This window comes from Hippoglossus stenolepis, chromosome 22 (assembly GCF_022539355.2).
Source record: "Hippoglossus stenolepis isolate QCI-W04-F060 chromosome 22, HSTE1.2, whole genome shotgun sequence".
Lineage (NCBI taxonomy): Eukaryota > Metazoa > Chordata > Actinopteri > Pleuronectiformes > Pleuronectidae > Hippoglossus > Hippoglossus stenolepis.
The window spans coordinates 11,602,328-11,621,448 of NC_061504.1; the positions used below are offsets into that span (position 1 = coordinate 11,602,328).

At 42.8% G+C, this 19,121-nt stretch overlaps 2 protein-coding genes across 4 annotated transcripts; both read left to right on the plus strand.

Annotated features, from left to right (window-relative positions):
* Nucleotides 1-998: 998 nt before the first annotated feature.
* On the plus strand, nt 999-10,572 carry smo (smoothened, frizzled class receptor). Its single transcript, XM_035147692.2, has 12 exons — nt 999-1,835; nt 3,909-4,108; nt 4,218-4,427; nt 4,521-4,693; nt 4,812-5,031; nt 5,117-5,240; nt 5,389-5,481; nt 5,878-5,986; nt 6,357-6,542; nt 6,938-7,086; nt 7,447-7,581; nt 7,759-10,572. The coding sequence occupies exons 1-12, from the start codon at nt 1,577-1,579 to the stop codon at nt 8,367-8,369; spliced, it is 2,469 nt and encodes an 822-aa protein (XP_035003583.1). The 5' UTR covers nt 999-1,576; the 3' UTR covers nt 8,370-10,572.
* A 566-nt stretch (nt 10,573-11,138) lies between these two features.
* On the plus strand, nt 11,139-18,301 carry cax1 (cation/H+ exchanger protein 1). Of its 3 annotated transcripts, none has more exons than XM_035147693.1 (20): nt 11,139-11,265; nt 12,230-12,406; nt 12,617-12,747; nt 12,840-12,948; nt 13,053-13,169; nt 13,257-13,318; nt 13,458-13,625; nt 13,701-13,886; nt 14,206-14,305; nt 14,541-14,682; nt 14,785-14,968; nt 15,099-15,198; nt 15,292-15,410; nt 15,658-15,695; nt 15,780-15,907; nt 16,288-16,424; nt 17,104-17,198; nt 17,716-17,794; nt 17,898-18,006; nt 18,108-18,301. In XM_035147693.1, the coding sequence occupies exons 1-20, from the start codon at nt 11,187-11,189 to the stop codon at nt 18,179-18,181; spliced, it is 2,334 nt and encodes a 777-aa protein (XP_035003584.1). In that variant the 5' UTR covers nt 11,139-11,186; the 3' UTR covers nt 18,182-18,301. The 3 variants fall into 3 exon arrangements, with proteins under 3 accessions (XP_035003584.1, XP_035003585.1, XP_035003586.1); XM_035147694.1 differs by having other exon boundaries at nt 16,291-16,424; XM_035147695.1 differs by having other exon boundaries at nt 11,143-11,265; nt 12,310-12,406.
* The last annotated feature ends 820 nt before the right edge of the window (nt 18,302-19,121 follow it).

Consider the following 19,121-nt stretch of genomic DNA (forward strand, 5'->3'; position numbering starts at 1 on the left):
ATATTATTTGTACTACCTTTATATTTTTGTGTTTGTCTGTTATTGAGCAGGTTTATACAAAAGCTACCGGCCCATGAATCTCAGTGGAAGGATGTGTTACAGGTCAGGAAAGAACCAGGATCTGTTTTCACTTTCTTTAACATCCAGAGATTCAGCATTTTTCAACATTTTGGTTTATTTCTCAGAGTAAATCATGGATCTTGATGAAAGAAATTGGCGGGGCCTCGGAGGGAGTCTACTGTCTCTCAGTGGTCTTCTAGTTTATCTGATTATTCATTATTCTTACAAGTTTAAAACTACACAGAGTTAAATTACAGAGTTGCACAAACCTTCACTTTCAAGAGTGAAATATGGATTTGGTCAACAATGACTGAAATGTAAACAACTGTCTCTGTCAGTGCTCTTCTAGTCATGTCATCTGCAATACTTGGATTATATTTAATACACATATCATGTCTGTCACCATAGCAGAACTACATTTCTGGATTTCTTTTGCAAGAATAGTGGTAAAAGTCTAGAATATTGTAAATATATGTGCATTGATCTCTTCAATGATGATTAGAAAAAGTTTATATAAATTATAAATGATTGTGCAGCATCATCAGGGCCCAACTGAAACGTGTGCTTTGAGGTTCATTGAACAGCTTCTGTAGATTGTTCTGGTAAATCACAGATTCTCAAAAGGTTTGAGGGGTTTTCAGTAATCAGTTTATCTCGTGGAGGACCCGATTTATAGCATCACACAGACCCTGATTCAAACTACACTCTTCAGAGGGGGGTCTGAGTTGTTTTGGTTTGTGTGGGGGGGATCCTGGAGATGAGACACTGTGGAAAAGGGCCTTTACACATTCTTCCACTTGCAGAGGGGGGATGGTAGAGGAGGAGGAGGCGGAGGAGGAGGTTGTGTTGCCCTGGCTCTCGTCGACCATGTGCATACCAGAGACACACGCACACACACTCACGACAACAAGGATCTGAACACAACAGAAACCCCACAAACCCAGACACATCTCCGGACAGGGAGCTGAGCTCAGAGACGCGAGGCAGCTTCTCCTTCTCCTCCTCTGCAGCGGATGACGCGGGGAGGTGGGAGCTGTGGAGCAAAGGGGGTGGTGCGTGTGAGCCGCAGATCTGGTTACACACATCCACACTTTTTCATGGCAAGTTTTTTTGGAAAGTGGGGGGAGGGCGACGCTGCGACTTTTTCCTCGGGCCTGATGTCTGTTATTTATTTTTTAATTCCCAGCCTCAAGGGGAACTTCAGAAGCAGATCGTCCATTTGTTAAAAGTTCCTCTGTGGCTCGTGCGCCTTTTTGGGGCCGTTTGGATAATGAGTGGATTCAGGAGGATCCAGCAAAGAGCGGAGGATTAACAAAAAAAAAGTTGGGGAGGAAACTTTGAAGCGGCCCGGAGATTTTCTTCAGCATGGAAATAACTACTTCTTCATGTAGAGACGGAAACATCCTGTCTGGATTATTGACAAAGGACCATTTACGCACCAGAATATAAGAATAATCACTTTTATTAGTTTTATTTCCCTGCATAGTTGCGTCTCTCTCTCTCTCTCTAACCCAAGATGTCTTCCCCCGGCTGGAGCCCCATTGTTGGGATGCTTTGCGTCTGGGCTGCTGCTGCCTGGCTCCCGGGCTCCGGGGCAGTGTTGTCTCCAAACGGGACATTGTTCGAGGACCACTGCAAGAAAACCACGACCTGCGAGGCCCTGAAGTACAACACATGCCTGGGGTCTCCTCTGCCCTACACCCACACCTCCCTGGCCCTGGCGGAGGACTCCACCACACAAGAGGAGGCTTTTGAGAAGCTGACCATGTGGTCTGGTAAGATGTTGTGATCCCTGTGAAACATGTTGGATCACATTCTGCAGCCTGTGATCCCACTGTTATATCAATATGTTATTAATGCAGAATCAATCAATCGATCAGTTTTGATCTGTAAATGTTTCATACAGAAGTTCACAGTAAAACATAGAAAACAAATGAGATGGAAAATTCATATTGATGCTCCACACGAATAAATTAACAAAACAGGCACCTATACAGCATATGAAGCACAATATTCCTACTACACACACACACACAAACACACACACACACACACACACACATACAACTAAGAGTTTAAAGCCTGAGAGAAAATATTTTTTTAAGTTTGCTTTTAAACGACAGAAATATTATTTTCAGATTTTACCTTAATTCATTACAAGATTCCCACACAAGTAATACATGATTTAATGTGCTTGTGCCAATCAAAAATGTATTTATAGTGATAACTGTACCTATTGTCCTAAATATGATGTTAATCCATTAAATATGAATTCCATAGTATAGTGTTTACTTTATGTTGTCTACAAGTGGGGGTTATCATGTGTCACGTGTTTGTGCCATTCAATAATTAATTCATAGTGATTATCATCACCTCCTAAATCTGTTCATGTTAATTCAATAGGATGTAACATTGAGAATGGTACTTGATGTTCACGATGGTTCTGATCATGTCTCTTTTAAAGACAAAATTTTATTGTTAATCAACTTTAGAAAATGACGACACAATCAACACAATTAAGAATTTTGATTTTAAAATACGAATTTCCTTTGTGTGTTACCAATTAAAGTTTGTTTTAAGCTGGTAAATACATTTATTTTGTTAGTATATAAAGAAAACTGCACCACAGAGACATGATAAACCCCAGTTATGGAGTAAATTAAAATAATCTTTAAAGAACATGAGTATCAGGCTTTTATTTTGTAGTAATCACATATTAAAGGAGTAGAGCTCAGACCTCCATCAAGGATCAACCGTCTCCTAATGAAGCCACATTTAAATTCAATAGATCCTGATTTTTATTTGGATCTGCAGCCAATTTCATAAATCTCAGTCCTCCAATTATTTAGTCTTGTGATTAAATAAATGAATTCATCTGATAAAAGATCCACTATTCAGAAATCCTGCTGCTCTCCTCGCTTTAAAGTGATAATCATGTTAATGGTTGTGACAATGAGCTGCGACGAGACGTCTCAGGTACTTGGGGGAACGAGAGGATGAGGGGGAGGACAGGAAATGAACGGTTAAAAGTCATTAAAGGAAACAAAGGCCGTCACTCGAAGGTGTTAGTGAGGAGACAATGGACGAGTGACACCAGTGACAGAGTTTAAGATATTCTGCAGGAGGACGACATCATTCAGGACGTCTCACTAATGACCTGTCGCTGTCTGACTCTGTTTACTGTGGATTCATGTCGGATCTGTGACTGTTTGTCATGTGTCGTACAGACGAGTCCTCACTATGCAAGATCTTTCATTACAAAGTTAAAGTTAAAGGTGCTATATACCTTATCCCTCTATACACATTAATCAACAGACAAAATATAGTTAAATAAATCAGAGTTGGCTGTAAATGATTATTTTAATCTGTTGTCCCTGTCGCCAGTTTTGACAAGATAGCCTGTAATAAAATGGAATGGAAGTGGAATGATTATTACACGTGATCACAAGTTTGGTTTGCTTTAGGTTTGTATTTAAAGGTTATATAATCACTAGTTATTCCAATAGTTGGTGGCTCTGACTGAGGAGACTTTGCCCAAACTGGCTCCGTCTGTACTGTAATTATAGTTTTTCATATTCAATATCCAAACATTTCCAAAAACACTAGTTTATATCAGCAATAGACTGGAAACTTCTGTTAGACTATTTCTTGATTTCTCCTTCACTGGTTGCAGCTTCTACATTGTGATCTATACGATTTATAATTTGAATGTTGGAGCTGTTTCTCACGGTTCAGACATATAGAGTTAACATAGAGACATTTGAATAAGTCACATCTGGGAAATTGCAACAACACTCTTTCATAGATAAACGAAGCTCACGTCATTTCTCTCTGATTTGACATCCCAGGTCTGAGGAACGCTCCTCGCTGTTGGTCGGTCATCCAGCCGCTGCTCTGTGCTGTCTACATGCCCAAGTGTGAGAACGGCCGGGTGGAGCTGCCCAGCCAGACCCTGTGTCAGGCCACGCGTCGGCCGTGCAGCATCGTGGACCAGGAGCGAGGCTGGCCCAGCTTCCTCAAATGTGACCATTTCCCTGTGGGATGTTCGGTACGCTTCATTTCTTCATGTTGTGTGATACTTCACTGCAGGTCAGAGGTCACGCTCAACCACTGCATGTGCTCGAGACTCGGTAAAGCTCATCTTTCCCTCTGTGCAGAATGAGGTGCAGAAGCTGAAGTTCAACACGTCGGGCCAGTGTGAAGCTCCTCTGGTGAAGACGGACATTCAGTCGAGTTGGTACAAAGACGTGGAGGGCTGCGGCATCCAGTGCGACAACCCTCTGTTCACCGTGAGCGAGCACAACGACATGCACGTCTACATCGCCTACTTCGGCACCATCACGCTCCTCTGCACCTTCTTCACTCTGGTAAGACTTAAATACAACTCCCAGCATTGTGTGTATTGATCTTATTTATTCACCTCAACCATCGCCTCCCGTTTACGTTTCCTCCTTTTTCAGGCCACGTTTCTCGCTGACTGGAAAAACTCCAACCGCTACCCAGCCGTCATCCTCTTCTACATCAACGCCTGCTTCTTCGTGGGCAGCATCGGCTGGTTGGCCCAGTTCCTGGACGGAGCGCGTGAAGAGATCGTGTGCAAGAGCGACAACACCATGCGACTCGGGGAGCCATCGTAAGAAAACATCCTCAATTAGATTACATTTGGTCTAATGCCTCTTTTACACCAAAATTAGCGGGTACTAGAATTAGCATAGTCAAGGCGTTTGACTTTTTCCCATTGGCTCCTGCAGGTCTTCAGAGACGCTTTCATGTGTCACCATCTTCATCATCGTCTACTACTCCCTGATGTCCGGCGTGATCTGGTTCGTCATGCTCACCTACGCCTGGCACGCGTCCTTCAAAGCCCTGGGCACCACCCAGCAGCCGCTGTCCGGCAGAACCTCCTACTTCCACATGGTCACCTGGTCCATCCCCTTCGTCCTCACCGTGGCCATCCTGGCTATCGCTGAGGTGCAGAAGAAGTCCTTCACCATTTTCTTTTGGGGTTTGATCACGTGGTCACTTTACTGACGTCTTCTGTCTGTGTTGTCCACAGGTGGATGGAGACTCAGTGAGCGGGATCTGTTTCGTGGGTTATAAAAACTACAGATACCGGGCCGGGTTCGTGCTCGCACCCATTGGTGTGGTGCTCGTTGTCGGTGGCTACTTCCTGATTCGGGGTGAGCACACACATTTACAGCAGCATCATTTCCTCATGTCAGGTTTCAAATATTTCAAATTTAAACTCAGAAGTAAATTAGAGCTATAACAGAGACGCTATTTATTCACTTTTGACATGGATTAATTTCGTGTACTTCTCTGTTTTAGGTGTCATGACCTTGTTTTCCATCAAGAGTAAGCACCCAGGACTGCTGAGTGAGAAAGCGGCGAGCAAAATCAACGAGACGATGCTGAGACTCGGTGTGTTCTCATGTCTTTTATTCATTTCTACCATTCGGGTTGAGACCTGGGTCAAACTAAAGCCGTTTTCAGACATGAACTCCAGAGAATGTATGCACGACTTAATGTATAAATTCCGCTGCAGAGGCTCTTATTCAGACATTTGAGTTCTTGTCCGGAGTTTGAAGGCAGCTTAAGCCTGTGGCGCAGAAATCAAAGGTTTGAAGAGTGTGTAGCTGTGTGTCACTCTGATCAAGGAACACCAATACTCTTGATGGTTTGATATGATAAACCAGCCTGTGATACGTTTCCTGTTTACTGTGAGTTTCATCAGTCTGAATGTTCTGTATATATTTTATTGGTGGTGACGTGTCTGAAATTTCGTTTCTAATTTGTTGTTCTGTTTCTCCTCATCAGGCATATTTGGTTTCCTGGCTTTCGGCTTTGTTCTGATCACCTTCGGCTGCCACTTCTACGACTTCTTCAACCAGGCTGAGTGGGAGAGGAGCTTCAGAGAATATGTGCTGTAAGTGTTTCTTTGCTGTGTTGTTGTTGATTATCACAGCCTCCGCTCCCTCAGCCTCACCCTCTGCATTCAGTCGCACACAGAAATCCACAAACTGATGCTGTTAAAATTCCAAACCGCTGCTCCACCGCTCCAATTTACATCCGTGAATGCAGCCCTGTTTTTCTCCCACAGTGTTGACACTGGCCGGATCGCAGTTAATTTCACCTCAAAAATGTAAACGGCTCTTTCCTGTCCCAGCATGCAACAGTCCCTCTTATTCACCAGCACCCGTTCTTTGAATGCAGTCAATGCACCTCAGTCACAGTGGCCAGAAGGTGTTGGAGCGCAGGACACTGACCAATCATATCGATGTGATATCTCTTTACAGGTGTGAAGCCAACGTGACGATCGCCTCTCAGACCAACAAGCCGATCCCAGAATGCACCATTAAAAACCGTCCGAGTCTAATGGTGGAGAAAATCAACCTGTTCTCCATGTTCGGGACCGGAATCGCTATGAGCACCTGGGTCTGGACCAAGGCCACCATCCTTATCTGGAAACGCACCTGGTGCAAGTAAGCAAGCAGCAATGTAACTCTGTATGTTTCTCTGTATTTTCTTTCTGCGTGTGAGCGTATCGTGGCTCCGTGCTCGTCCACATCCATATTCGGCAAAGAGGTCATGATGAGTGTGGGAAAAAGTCTTATGTTTCCTGCACCCAGGCATGTCGCAAGAAAACCTTCCTTTAAAAATACATGGAGGTATGTTGTGCCCTGCAGGGATAAACAAATTCAAATTAAGCCTTTTGGAATGATGTTTTCAGATCTTTTTTCATTGATGGGTTTCTATCAGGAGAAAGTACAATCTTAACATTTCTCAGAAAGCTTCACGCCGCCTCCTGATCCTTCAGGAACATTTACGTCATCTGCTGCTCCTCTCTGCATATTCACCCCCTTCCCCCCTGTGTCAGGATTATCGGCCGCAGCGACAACGAGCCCAAGAGGATCAAGAAGAGCAAGATGATCGCCAAGGCGTTTGCGATGAGGAAGGAGCTCCACAAGGACCCGGAGAAGGAGCTGTCGTTCAGCATGCACACGGTGTCGCACGACGGGCCAGTGGGTGAGTGTTTCAGGAGATTTAATTAATTAAAGCTTAAACTAATAGAGTGTCATTCATTTTCATACAGAGAAGTTAACATTGCTTTTTCTCAGATTGACTCTCATGAATATTTAATTTGTTGTCTAATTTTACTGAAACAGTGTCTGCACTTCCACCTTGTGGTGAATAACTGAAACTGCAATTAGTGCAATTATTATTCATATTCATATTATTCTATAGTATTAGTTGTAAGAAATTGTTAACCCGGATAATAAAACAAAAAATACATTTTCTCGTTTACCTCTTGTTCAGTTTAACCGTGTGTCAGAGCCTATTGAGAGTACGTTGCATTTAAAGCTGCTCATCTTTTCTCTTTCGTAGCTGGAATCAATTTTGAAATAAACGAGCCGTCCAATGAAATGTCGTCAGCTTGGGCGCAGCACGTGACCAAGATCGTGGCCCGGCGAGGTGCCATCCTGCCTCAGGACATTTCTGTCACCCCCACGGGCACACCAGGTGAGAGCTGCAGGTCCCCACTCTTAAATACTATAGCAAATACACATGTTCCCTCATTACCTCTGTCTTTACTTTTTATCCTTCTTTACCTTCTTTACTTCCATCTACTTTGCCTTTTTCCTCTTTACTTTATCACAAATTTACTAAAACTGTCCTCTTTTCTGTATTTCTCCACAGTGCCACCTCCAGAGGAGCGGAATAGACTGTGGATGGTGGAGGCCGAGATTTCCCCTGAGATGATAAAGAGGAAGAAGAAGAAAAAGAAGAGGAAGAAGGAGGTGCGTCCAGTGAAGGAGGTGACGGAGCACCAGACGTATCATCAGCGCGAGGCTTGCCGCAGCACGGTGCCTCGTCTGCCCAAGCTGCCCTGCCACCCGAGCCTCGTCGCCAACCTGCAGGAGCAGCAGAAGCTGGAGGAGGAAGTCCTGCCGGGGTCCTACCCAGACTTCCAAACCTCACACCCTCTGTCCTGTGAGGAGCGATGCCGCTACCCGCCCTACCAGAGCAGCCAGAACAGCTACGGCCGCAGCCTGCTCTCTAATCCTCTGACCTTCAACGATCGTCCGGAGGATCTGGGTCTCGGCCCCCGCTGCCCGCCCTCTGCCTCCTCCTGGCAGCCAAGCAGAGCTTCTCACTACCCCCGGGAGGTGCATCTCACCGACGGGCTGTCAGAGAGGTTGGCCCATGTGGCTCGGGTCCCGGCGGGCCGCAGGGTCAACTATGGGCCCATCCACTCCCGGACCAATTTGATGGAGGCGGAGCTTATGGACGCTGACTCTGACTTCTAAGACTAAAGCTCCGGTACCTTCTGTCTCTTTGCGGTACACAGACAGTAAGCTATAGAAAGTGCTGGATACTTCTTAATTCTTACTAAAGTGCACCAACACTGAACTGAGCTGGGCATTTTTTATTTCCTTTTGAATTTTGTTTTTCTTCTTTTTTTTTTAAAGGAAAAGGATAAAGTGAAAAAATTTGTTGTGAATAAGTTAAAGAGTAATTTTTGTTCTTTGTGTCCAATTCAATTTCAAAGGCAACTTCATGATGATGAGAAATGAGGCAGCTAAACTGTTCGTGGCTTGAAACAATATAGATTATTAGTTTGAAAACCTATGAGCGCAACATTCAACCTAAAATGTCGTTATTGCTATTTGACCCACTCGTCAAAATTTTTGAGATCACAATGAAAGGTGCTATATTTTATTTTTCAGCTGTAATCCTAGAAAACGTACCCTCTAGTGTCATAGTGCCGAAAACCTCGACTCATACATTAAACCACACAACTACAGGCTGCCTGCAAATACTTTTGAACCAAGGTCTTCTCTTGTATTATATGTTAATGTTGGTTTGGCTCTTCCCAACACTATTTACCCAATAGTAATATGTGTTTATGTACAGTTAACTGGAGGTACTAACCGTTATCCCCTGCTCTATTAGGACTAATATCACTGTCGCTAAGGGATTGATTTCTTTAAGACTTTGTATTTACACACTGGGACGTGAACTGAAGCCTGAAGAACTGAAGGAAAAGGTCAAGTTTGACTCGCTAAAGTTTCACAGCTTCCAGGCACGTTCACTCATACACACACGTAACAGTTCACTTCCAATCTGTGCGAGCGAGGAGGCAAATGAAACGTTCGCTTCCTGCGGCAAAGCAAATCCGCTTCAACTTTGGAGAACTTTGACCCACAATCTTCATCTATATGTGTGACCGTGTCCTCACGCTGTGGATATTTACATCACTTTTCATCATAATCACCCAAATCATCATCGTGTCCTTTCGTTCTTTGATTTTTTTTAACATCAGCAAAGTAATAGAAACATGATTTTAATGTTAATCAGCTCAACTAAATGTTACAGAGTTAAAATACTTACAAATGATCTGTTGCCTGGTGCAACAAACCAACACTTCATGCAGTTCTCATTTTGTTTTCAATGCGTTCTTTTTGTATATTACAGAAAAAACTACATTTTACAATTATTTTTAAAAGGGTTATTTTTTTACAGCAGTGTTTGTACGTTAGTTCATCTGTTGGATATATTCAGTCTCAACTGGGCTTCATGTTTCCTCTTCTCCTCAGTCCAGATTTAAACTCCTCTGTCTTTTACACTGCAATGGACATAGACATTTTTTTTTTTTTTTAAATCTGAACAAAATGCTTTTTCTGTCGCTCATTTTCCTAAATGTGTTTACTGTACATAGGCTGTTCATAGATTTCTAATTTGTACAAATTTATACATCAAATCTCTTGATACTCTGCTGACATCATGTATAAAAAGGGAAGAGTCGATTATGCTATAAAAAAAAGTTGTCACTGTACTTGTGCTGTAACCAAAATGTCCCCTTGTGTTGTCATGTTACTCTCACTGTGGATAACTGATGCTGAAGTAGACGGTGCTAGATGCCTCTTAGCCAACGGAGAACCAGCTTTGTCTAATATGTCTTGTAATTCATGTGTATGAGAGAGGATTATTTATGTTCGCAGTAGTCAACAATGTAGTTTTGCAACAGAAACTTAGTAGATCATAAACCAAGGCCCAACTGTCCAAGATCAATTAATTATTCCCTTAAAAAGTGGTGAATGAAATGTTGAAAATCTCACAGTGTTGAAGGAAGTGAACAACGTTTCCGCATCAGCCCCCTTCTTCCATGACCCACATCACATCCCTCTGCAGAGTTTTGTGGAAATCCATTCAGTTGTTGTGTAATCCTGCTAACAAACATACAAACCAACCAACACACACAGGAGTGAAAACATAATCTCCTCAGCAGAGGTAATAAAGCAAAGTCTGCCCAAACATTTCCTCCAAATATTATTAAGAAATCAAATGAGCATTACCTTTGAGACTTTGTACGTCTTTTCTAAGGCATCAAGAGATTTATCAATGGGCCAGTCTGTGTTGCTTTCTGTGTAAAAAAAACATGTATGTCATTTCTACCGTGCAAGTGTATTTTTTGTTGTTTTTACGTAAATAAAATAATCCTTCATGTTTGTTGTGGTTGTTTCTGTTATATAATTGAGCCTTTGCAGCATTCACAACTTTCTGCCACGGTGTCTTTACTGAAGCTTCCACTAGAGGGTGCACAAAGACACCATGCATTTGTAGAAAATAAGACTTAAAACTTATTTGTTTGTTTATTTTCTCTCCCAACTGTGTAAAAAAAACATTAACTGTCACTTTAATTGTGCAAATTAAATTTGAAAAATGTTTTTTGTGTAAATAAAAATAATCTTTCATGATCCTGTGATTGTCATTAAGTATAGGTCAAATCCTGCAATCATAGCTTCCTGCTACTGTATCTTTATTGATTATTCCACTAGGGGGTGCTAAAGTTTCAGATGTTTTAAATCCTTCACAAAGTTTTTTTCAATAGTTAAAAATGCCAGTTTGGAAAATGAATACAAAGAAAAATCTTGGTTGAAAATAAGATGTAAAAATAAGAAAAATTATACAATTTAAACTTGGGAGTGTTCCTCCCTGTTCCCCCCTGTTCCTCCGCCCCTGCTGGGCGTCAGTGAGCAGCCAGTGACAAATCAGAGTATAAAGAGAGGAAGAAGCCCACACATACACACACACAGGGTGGACACGTGTAGTAAACACACATCATGTCCGACAGAAAGACTTCGTCGGTGCCAGGTGATGCGGACAATCTCCGGAGAAGATCCGCAGGTCAGGACTCCTCAGGTGAGTCTACTGCACCTGTTCGTATTCATGGTTCAACCCGGTGAGAGGCTGACTTCGGTTTGAATTAATTTCTGAGCTTGTTTGACCTTAATTTGGCGAAAGCGCGTGCTCGTCAAATTGACCTGCTGCTGCCAAACTTTCCAAGAAAGTGTTTGAGGGGCGGATGAGGGTTGTTTCAGGAATCACAGGCAGGAGCAGAGGATCATGGTTATTTCCTTGTGATGATAACAACCTTATAGTGTATATATCTATGTCCATATAAATATATCTATATATAGATGTGTGTGTGTGTGTGTGTTATACATCATGTTAGTTTGGGTTATTGGAAGAAGAAGGTTTAAAGCAGCTTGCTCCTGACTGATTGTTCCTTAGCCATGTTTTCTAATCTCCTTAAAGTTTATGGATGTTTTTATCATTACATGTTGCATGTCTGTGGATGTTTTTTTTGCCAAACCTAGGCAGATTTAGTTAAAAGTCATGTGCTCACTCAAAGACTGGAGACATTGGCTTTTCCAACTCCAGTTTTCTGTAGATCTTCCAGCTGCCTCCAAAAAACCTCCAACTGTCACTGTTAAATCAGACATTTGTTGCAGATTGTCATTTATAAGCTCGTAGACAGTTCCCAGTATAAACAGCATGCTTCTATCTTTTATTTTAAAGCACTGCAGCACTTTACTTTCTTTTGTGTGAGCAATGCATTGATAATGAGATCAGTCTTGGCAGGCAGCACTTGGCAGCGTGGGGGGAGCAGGGACACTCTGCATGACTCTCAGGAGGTTTTTGTTAGTCACACACATTTCCATGGCACGGCTCAAATGGGTTTTCCTGGATGTTGCTCCTTTTCCTCACCTTGAACACAACACCTCATTAGATGTGTCGATCATGTGACTTAACATTGTTTTATATATTGTGTCCTTTTTTTTTTTTTTCAAATGTACGAATCTGTCTCCCGTGATATTTCCAGAGATCTATGTAGATCCTGAACAGCATCGTCGGTTTCCACGGCGACAGTCCCAAACTGACAGACTTTGTGTTGGCCCCCAGCATCCGGAGCTCGGGACGATGACAACGCCCTCCCCAGATGGTTCTGTGGCCCACTTCTGCCACTACACGCCGAAATGTTACCTCACCGTCCACAGAGGTTAGTGACACGTTAGCTTACAGCAGGAAGCAAACAAGTAAGCATATTTACATTGGAAAAACTCTTGTGTTTTGTTGTTTGTTTTATGTCCTGCTTATGTGGAATTTGGAGATGTTCAAATGTAGACAGAGAGAAGTAAAGTGAAAATGGTGAGAACAGGAATCATTCGCTGCTGTGGATGAGCGGTCTCACACTTATGATTTTCTGCAGCAGGTAACGGCACCTCAGCCCGGACGACTTCGTCACAGTATGGAGAGGAGGGTTGGCACGACGCCACCACCAAGACCACCATCAGAGCTGACAATGAGGTGGAGGCTCACAGGGAAGCCAACAACTACAGGGTGAGCATTGATCTCCACTGCACCTCCGCAATATTCACCTTTTTGAAAATCCCAGGTTGCGTTACTATTTTTGACCTTTTGACCTTTCGCAGTTTGGCTTCAGGAAGTGGAAGGGCAACGTGACGGAGAAGCCCCTCGGAGAAAGATCCGACATCACCAAAGAGCTGTACGCTGATCTTAGTGTTCTTAAGCCTCAAGAAGGTCTTTCTATTTCATTTCTCTCTTTGCACTCGCATTCAGATTAACAGGACGTTCCTTATAGAAGAAAACACTAAGCTGTATTCATGATTTCTCCTCTCTTTCAGGCTTGGTGGTTTCCTTTGGGAACATCATTTATGTAGTTTTATTTGGATGGTGGATATCTTTATTCTACTTCCTCGTTTGTCCTATAATGTTTCTAACTATCTTAGGAGCTCCGTATGGTATGTATTCTTAAAAAAATGGCTCTGAATATTGTAGATTTCCCTAAATGTGGTAGAAAATGACGTTTTTGTTTTGGCTTTTTCCAGGTAAACTTTGTTGGAAGTTGGCGTTGTACTTTATTTGGCCATTTGGAAAGTCCATAGAAAAGGTATCATGGTTTTCAACACTTATTCCGGTATCGTGACTGTAATAGCTTGGAAATATTTGTTACATGCTACCAGAGTAGAGATTCATATAAGAAACCTAAGCTGACGTAGTATATGGACAACCAATTTCGTTTTTTTCAGGCCAGTGATGCAATGAGGAGTTCCATCGTGAAGCCTCCGAAGTGTGAGGTCATCCCTGAGGAGGGGGACACTGAGGACAAGGAGTCCGCCCCCCTCCTGGTGTCTTCTCCAATCTCCGTGGAGATCCCCGTCCCAGAACCACCTGTCAGGAAAGCTTCAAAACACTGGGTGAGAAAGTCCGGATGATCTCAATCGTTGAGGTAAATCTACGAGTTGGTGTTTTTGATGATTGTCCCTCTGCAGTGTCGGGTCAGCACCTATGTGTGGTTGCTCCTGGGTTACCCTGTGCTGGCTGTGGCCCACTCCGTCGCCTGTGTGCTCTCCTGGCTGCTGATCTTCACCATCCCTGTGGCCAAGATGAACGCTCGCACACTGACCACGGTGCTCCTCATGGCACCAGAGGATGTCCAGATCCACAGACAGGAAAAGGTAAAGTGGTCAGATGGATAGATTATTGAACCAGAAGGAAATTTAGGAGGAAGAGAATGATGTGAAGGTGAGGAATTGGATATAACTTCTTTTTATAGCCTCCATGATGCCTCCATTTGTGAATTGACTTCTATAGAAAAAGATTCCAGATCAAAACTGATATTGAAATCTGTGGATGTTATTATCAGAGAGGCGACCGTAATAAAAAATATTAGAAACATTAGCACAGCCTGTGTGGCTGGATCAGTTGTGCTAAGTTAAGAAATGTTTTGAATTTAATGAATTTATAACTTCTGATGAATTGTGTTCTCTTTTCCAGACGAATAGTTGTGAGATCAGAGTCGTCTTATACTGCAATCGAGCATTTAATGTGCATTACTGCAAATACACCGTACAAGGAATCAACATTTTTGCTCTCAGTATCCTTTTTTTGAGTTGTTGGATCTTATTTAGCTACCATTAGATTGCATTTAAATATAATGTGCTCACAAAATGTTTTGTGTATCTAATCTTTTTCAACTACTTTACATTTTCCATCCCTAATCACTCATGATATTTATCAAAGTACCGTCCCTACGAGACAGCTTTGTGTTCTACAGCTGTTCTGCTCTGTCCACTGTTTATTTATTCTCCTTAAGTCCACGTTCCCTGCAGACCTGCTTCCTCTGGTATTGATCACTCTGATTGTTGGCTATACTGACCGTGAACATAATTACTTCAGCGCAGAGACCAAGTTTGCCACAGCCGTCACCTCTATCATCCCTCTGTCCTACTACATCGGCATGGGGATAGCCAGGTGAAGTTAAACCTACAGGAAACCTTGTAAACCTGGATCAATGTATATCATTTAATGTGTCGATGGTTCTATTTCCTTTTTTTTTTGTGCATGCTCCCACAGCATTTCTGCGCAGAGTAACTTTGCAGTGGGGGCGGTGGTGAATGCCACGTTTGGCTCCATCACAGAGATGACGTTCTACATCACAGCTCTGCTACAGGGATACCACGCTAATAACAAATGCTACGAAGAGATCGTCAAGGCGGCGCTCACCGGAACCATACTTGGATGTATACTGTTCATACCTGTGAGTGCCTCAGAAGGACACAAATCTGCCAACATGCATCAGTTCATGTGCTTTTCATTTCCTGTAAGATGCAGCTTTTGAAATAAGTGGGCAGATGCTCATGCACAATTTTGTTTTGTCACCTGCACAGGGGATCTGTATGATCATTGGGGGCATTAAACACAGGGAGCAGAGGTTCAACAGTCGTTCAGCTGGAGTGAGTTCTGCTTTGCTTTTTATATCCATAGGAGGTATGTATGGCTGCCACATGCGCGCACAACTCTTCCTCTGCCTCAAACTTGATTTGATCAATCTGAGTCCTGTGCTGTGACGCTTGTCCACAGGCGTGTTTGCTCCCACCCTTTTCTCCAAGGCGTTCGGTTATCTGGTGTGTGAAAGCTGCACCAACATCCCAAACAACACCAGCGCCCCCTTCATCTGCAAGGACTGTCACTACGACATGGTGGGCCACTTCTCCTCACTTTACACTTCAACTTCCTGAGTACTTTTTGTTTTCCTCCAGTTTCAGTAGAGTTTGAGTCCTGGTTATTATTGCTTTGATGTTTGCATTAAAACAGTTCAGACCCTCTCACCATGAAGATCCATATCTGATTGGCCCCACGACTGTTTAAAGAGGAACATGGTTACTGTAGAAGATTTATTCTAGAAACTTTTTTTATTTTACTTTCTTTGTCATTCTTTGTTCTCAGAGTCGAACTGACCCACATTTGATTCTCTCCCATATTGAGTAAGTCCAGGTGCTTCATATGTTAAATTTTTCAACTCTCAACCTCATTTTGACTAATTATTAATTTAAAAACATGTATTCCAGGCCTCTGGTGTACACTATCTCTGTGCTGCTGCCTACTGCGTACCTGATCGGCCTCATCTTCACACTGAAAACCCACTCCCACATCTATGACATCCATATCAGTGATGGCCAAGGTGACCATGCACATGGTCAGTATACACAAGAGGGCGCCATCACCTGCCACCCCACTGGTGAGGTCACTGCTGGCCATCTTCACGCTGTCAACTCTTGTATTAATGACAGCATTGTTGCCAGCAACCAGGTTACAACAGGTGTGTGTGTGTGTGTGTATGTGGTGTGCATGTCATTCTGTTTGTGGTGAAGGAATGCAGAATAATTCCTAACTACTGACTGCCTGTCACCGACCTGGTTAACCTGCTCGTGCATGCGAGTCACCGAAGGAAAGGTGCACGGATGTAACGTTGTGCCTGTGCATGCCAACATCCATTAACAGAAAGATGAGACATAAATATTAAAGATGCGTGTCGGTGAGCTGATGGCGTGTGTGTGTTTGTGTTTGCATCACCAGTAGGTCATCATGTGGTCCACTGGTCCCGGTGGAGGGCTCTGGCAGTGCTGATTGTCGCCACGGTGCTGATGGCCTGTTGCGCGGACCTCAGCACGGAGAACGTCAAGCCCATTCTGACCAACTCCTCCATTTCCAAGGTACTGGATTAAAAACAATCAAGCTTTATTTGTATATCACAAATCGCAGCCTTTGTCCTTAACCTTCGGGGGGGGATTTGTCATAATCATGATCCATGATGTGGCTGCAGCCGAGATCCTGGATCTGCAACAATAAAGCACTTGATTTCTGTGGAAGGAGCCAAGTCAGTAATATGTCTTGATGAGACATTAATGTGATGAAGAGGAAAGAGAAGCTCCATGTGTCATGTGTCACCCGACAGTCTCGGCCTACAGCAGCATAACTACGAGCTGGTTCAAGACGAGACCTGAGCCGACGCTTTGCACCTGCTCTTTCACATCGACAGTTTATCTGCCTGCCGGACTGAAGCTGGGAGCTGATTCCACAGAAAAGAAGCCTGTATTGAAAATGGTTTATTTTTAGAAGGGAGGAGAATTACTCGGATTTGAAGAATTCTTTGCTTCATGAGACAAATTTAGCTCGTGGATGATGGAAACCTTTAGAATTTACAGCCTGGGGTAGAAATGAACAACAGAGCGTTGTTGTTTGCACTATGGAGATGTGATTAACTGATATAAACTCCTCTGTTAGATACTATGTGACCCGAGGGGCTTGGTGTATTGTACATGATGTATTTGGGGGTCAACTCGTGTCATAGGTTTCTTTGTACTGAGGTTGTGTGCGGCTTCTTTCTTGCAGTACTTCATCGGTGTCACAGTGTTGGCCATGGTGCCAGAGCTACCGGAGATCGTCAATGGGATCCAGTTCGCACTGCAGAACAACATCAGCCTGAGGTTTGACTAATTTACTGAGTGAACACAATAATTTATTTATTTTAATGCAAAACACAAAACCTGTGAATTTGTATCGTTGTGATAATAACTGTTGGAAATGTTACATTTGTGAAATATCTTTCATGCCTCCTCGTAAATAACAGGTCAGTGGCCAGAGGCATTATGTTTTCCAGTCTGTACCATTCTTGTGAACGAGACATCTCACGAACACCTCGAAGGAATGTCTTGGACAAATGTTTACTTGGACTTAAGGATGAACCGATTAGAATTTGATGGTCAAATGTCTCGGTCACAGTTGCTCCCAAATTTGGCACAGATGATCATTTATTTAGACTCAGATTAGATTCGGTCACGGTGGCCTCACAGAGCATGTTTGTGTCATCTGAAACGTGATGGATGAAATGATCAGATTTCTGTGGTCAAAGGTCACGGTGACCTCACATGAGTCTGGAAAATAGAAACTGCATCTCACTGGTTGGTGGAAACATACGACGGTAATTCTAGTTTTCTTCTGCAGCCTTGAAGTTGGCAGTTGCATTGCTGTCCAGGTCTGTATGATCCAGATTCCACTGCTTATCCTCTTCAATGCATTTTATGTAAGTTAAACTGGATTTTTCTTTTTCTTTTTCTTTTGCAATGGATGATTTTCTTTCTCGTGCATGTTTGTTTGCACAACTTGACTTGACATTTTCTCCCCAGGATGTCGGATTTGTACTCGTGTTCAGTGACATTCATCTCTGGGCCAGCATCTTCAGTGTCATTGTGGTCAACTACATCTTCATGGATGGAAAATGTGACTACTTTCAGGGTAAGTCAGGCTAAAGTCATTTCCCCAGAGCAGAAGTGAACATGAGTTCTCACGGTTTGAAACTGATTGCATATGTAAAGCGCTCTTGCTTTGTTCCACAGGCACCGCTCTCGTGGTGGTTTACCTCATCCTATTGGCTCTTTATTTCTTCGCTCCCTCTCCTCGCTCCTGTTGATCAAGAAAAATCCCTGAAAGTCTGTTTTGTACATGTAAATTACTGGGTGGTGTCTTTGTGCTGTCTTTGTAATCTTTGTACTGTGGTTTATATTGAAATTAAAAAATGCATTGTTTATAAAATTTAGTTTTGGGGCATAATTTCTCCCATTAAAAAAAATTGGCATTTGACACATTTAGTGTTGCAATGACCTAATGTGCATTTTCAGAAAAGACGTGACAACAGCAAGTCATGCAAACAGCATTGTAATATGTATCATGCTAATTACTAGTCAAGCAAAGGAAATTGGGGGCAACCGAGAGCTATTTACAGAACACTTTATTAATATTTAACTCCAACATGACACTCACACAAGTCCACTGTACAACAGTTAAATGGTGACTGTTTTAAACCTATGTCCAAAAGTAAAGATCTGATGAGGTTAATATAAAAAGCAGGTGATGACGTCATGCACCGAGTAGTTTTGTATGCAGAAGGTAAATAAAAGGTGGTTACGGTAAAGAAGTGCAGGCAGGTTCATGCGTGTGTGTGTGTGTGGGAGGCATCAAAACATCTAGTGACATCCCGTTCTGACTGGCATCCTAATCTCTCATTACTCATAATCATACTTTGTTCAGGGTGCAATGTTATTTGGCATCAGTGAAATTAAATGTTCCGTGTAGGACTGAGTTTGCTGCATCCTGTTCTGAAGATTATTTTGTCTGGTTCCTGACGGGAAGCGACCAAAAGACTTGTATATTAAGAGTCATCATTTTGGCCTCCATTATGCTGAGTGGTTAATCTGTGTGTAATGGCAGAATTGTTCAGTGGTTAAAAAATTGACTAACTCTACAACAAAAAGGTCAAATCTTCAACATAAAACCTGTTCGTCTAAACATGAAAAAGATCTTCCACTGCCTATACTTATTTCAACCTCATTGAAAGTTTGAAAGGCACTGCA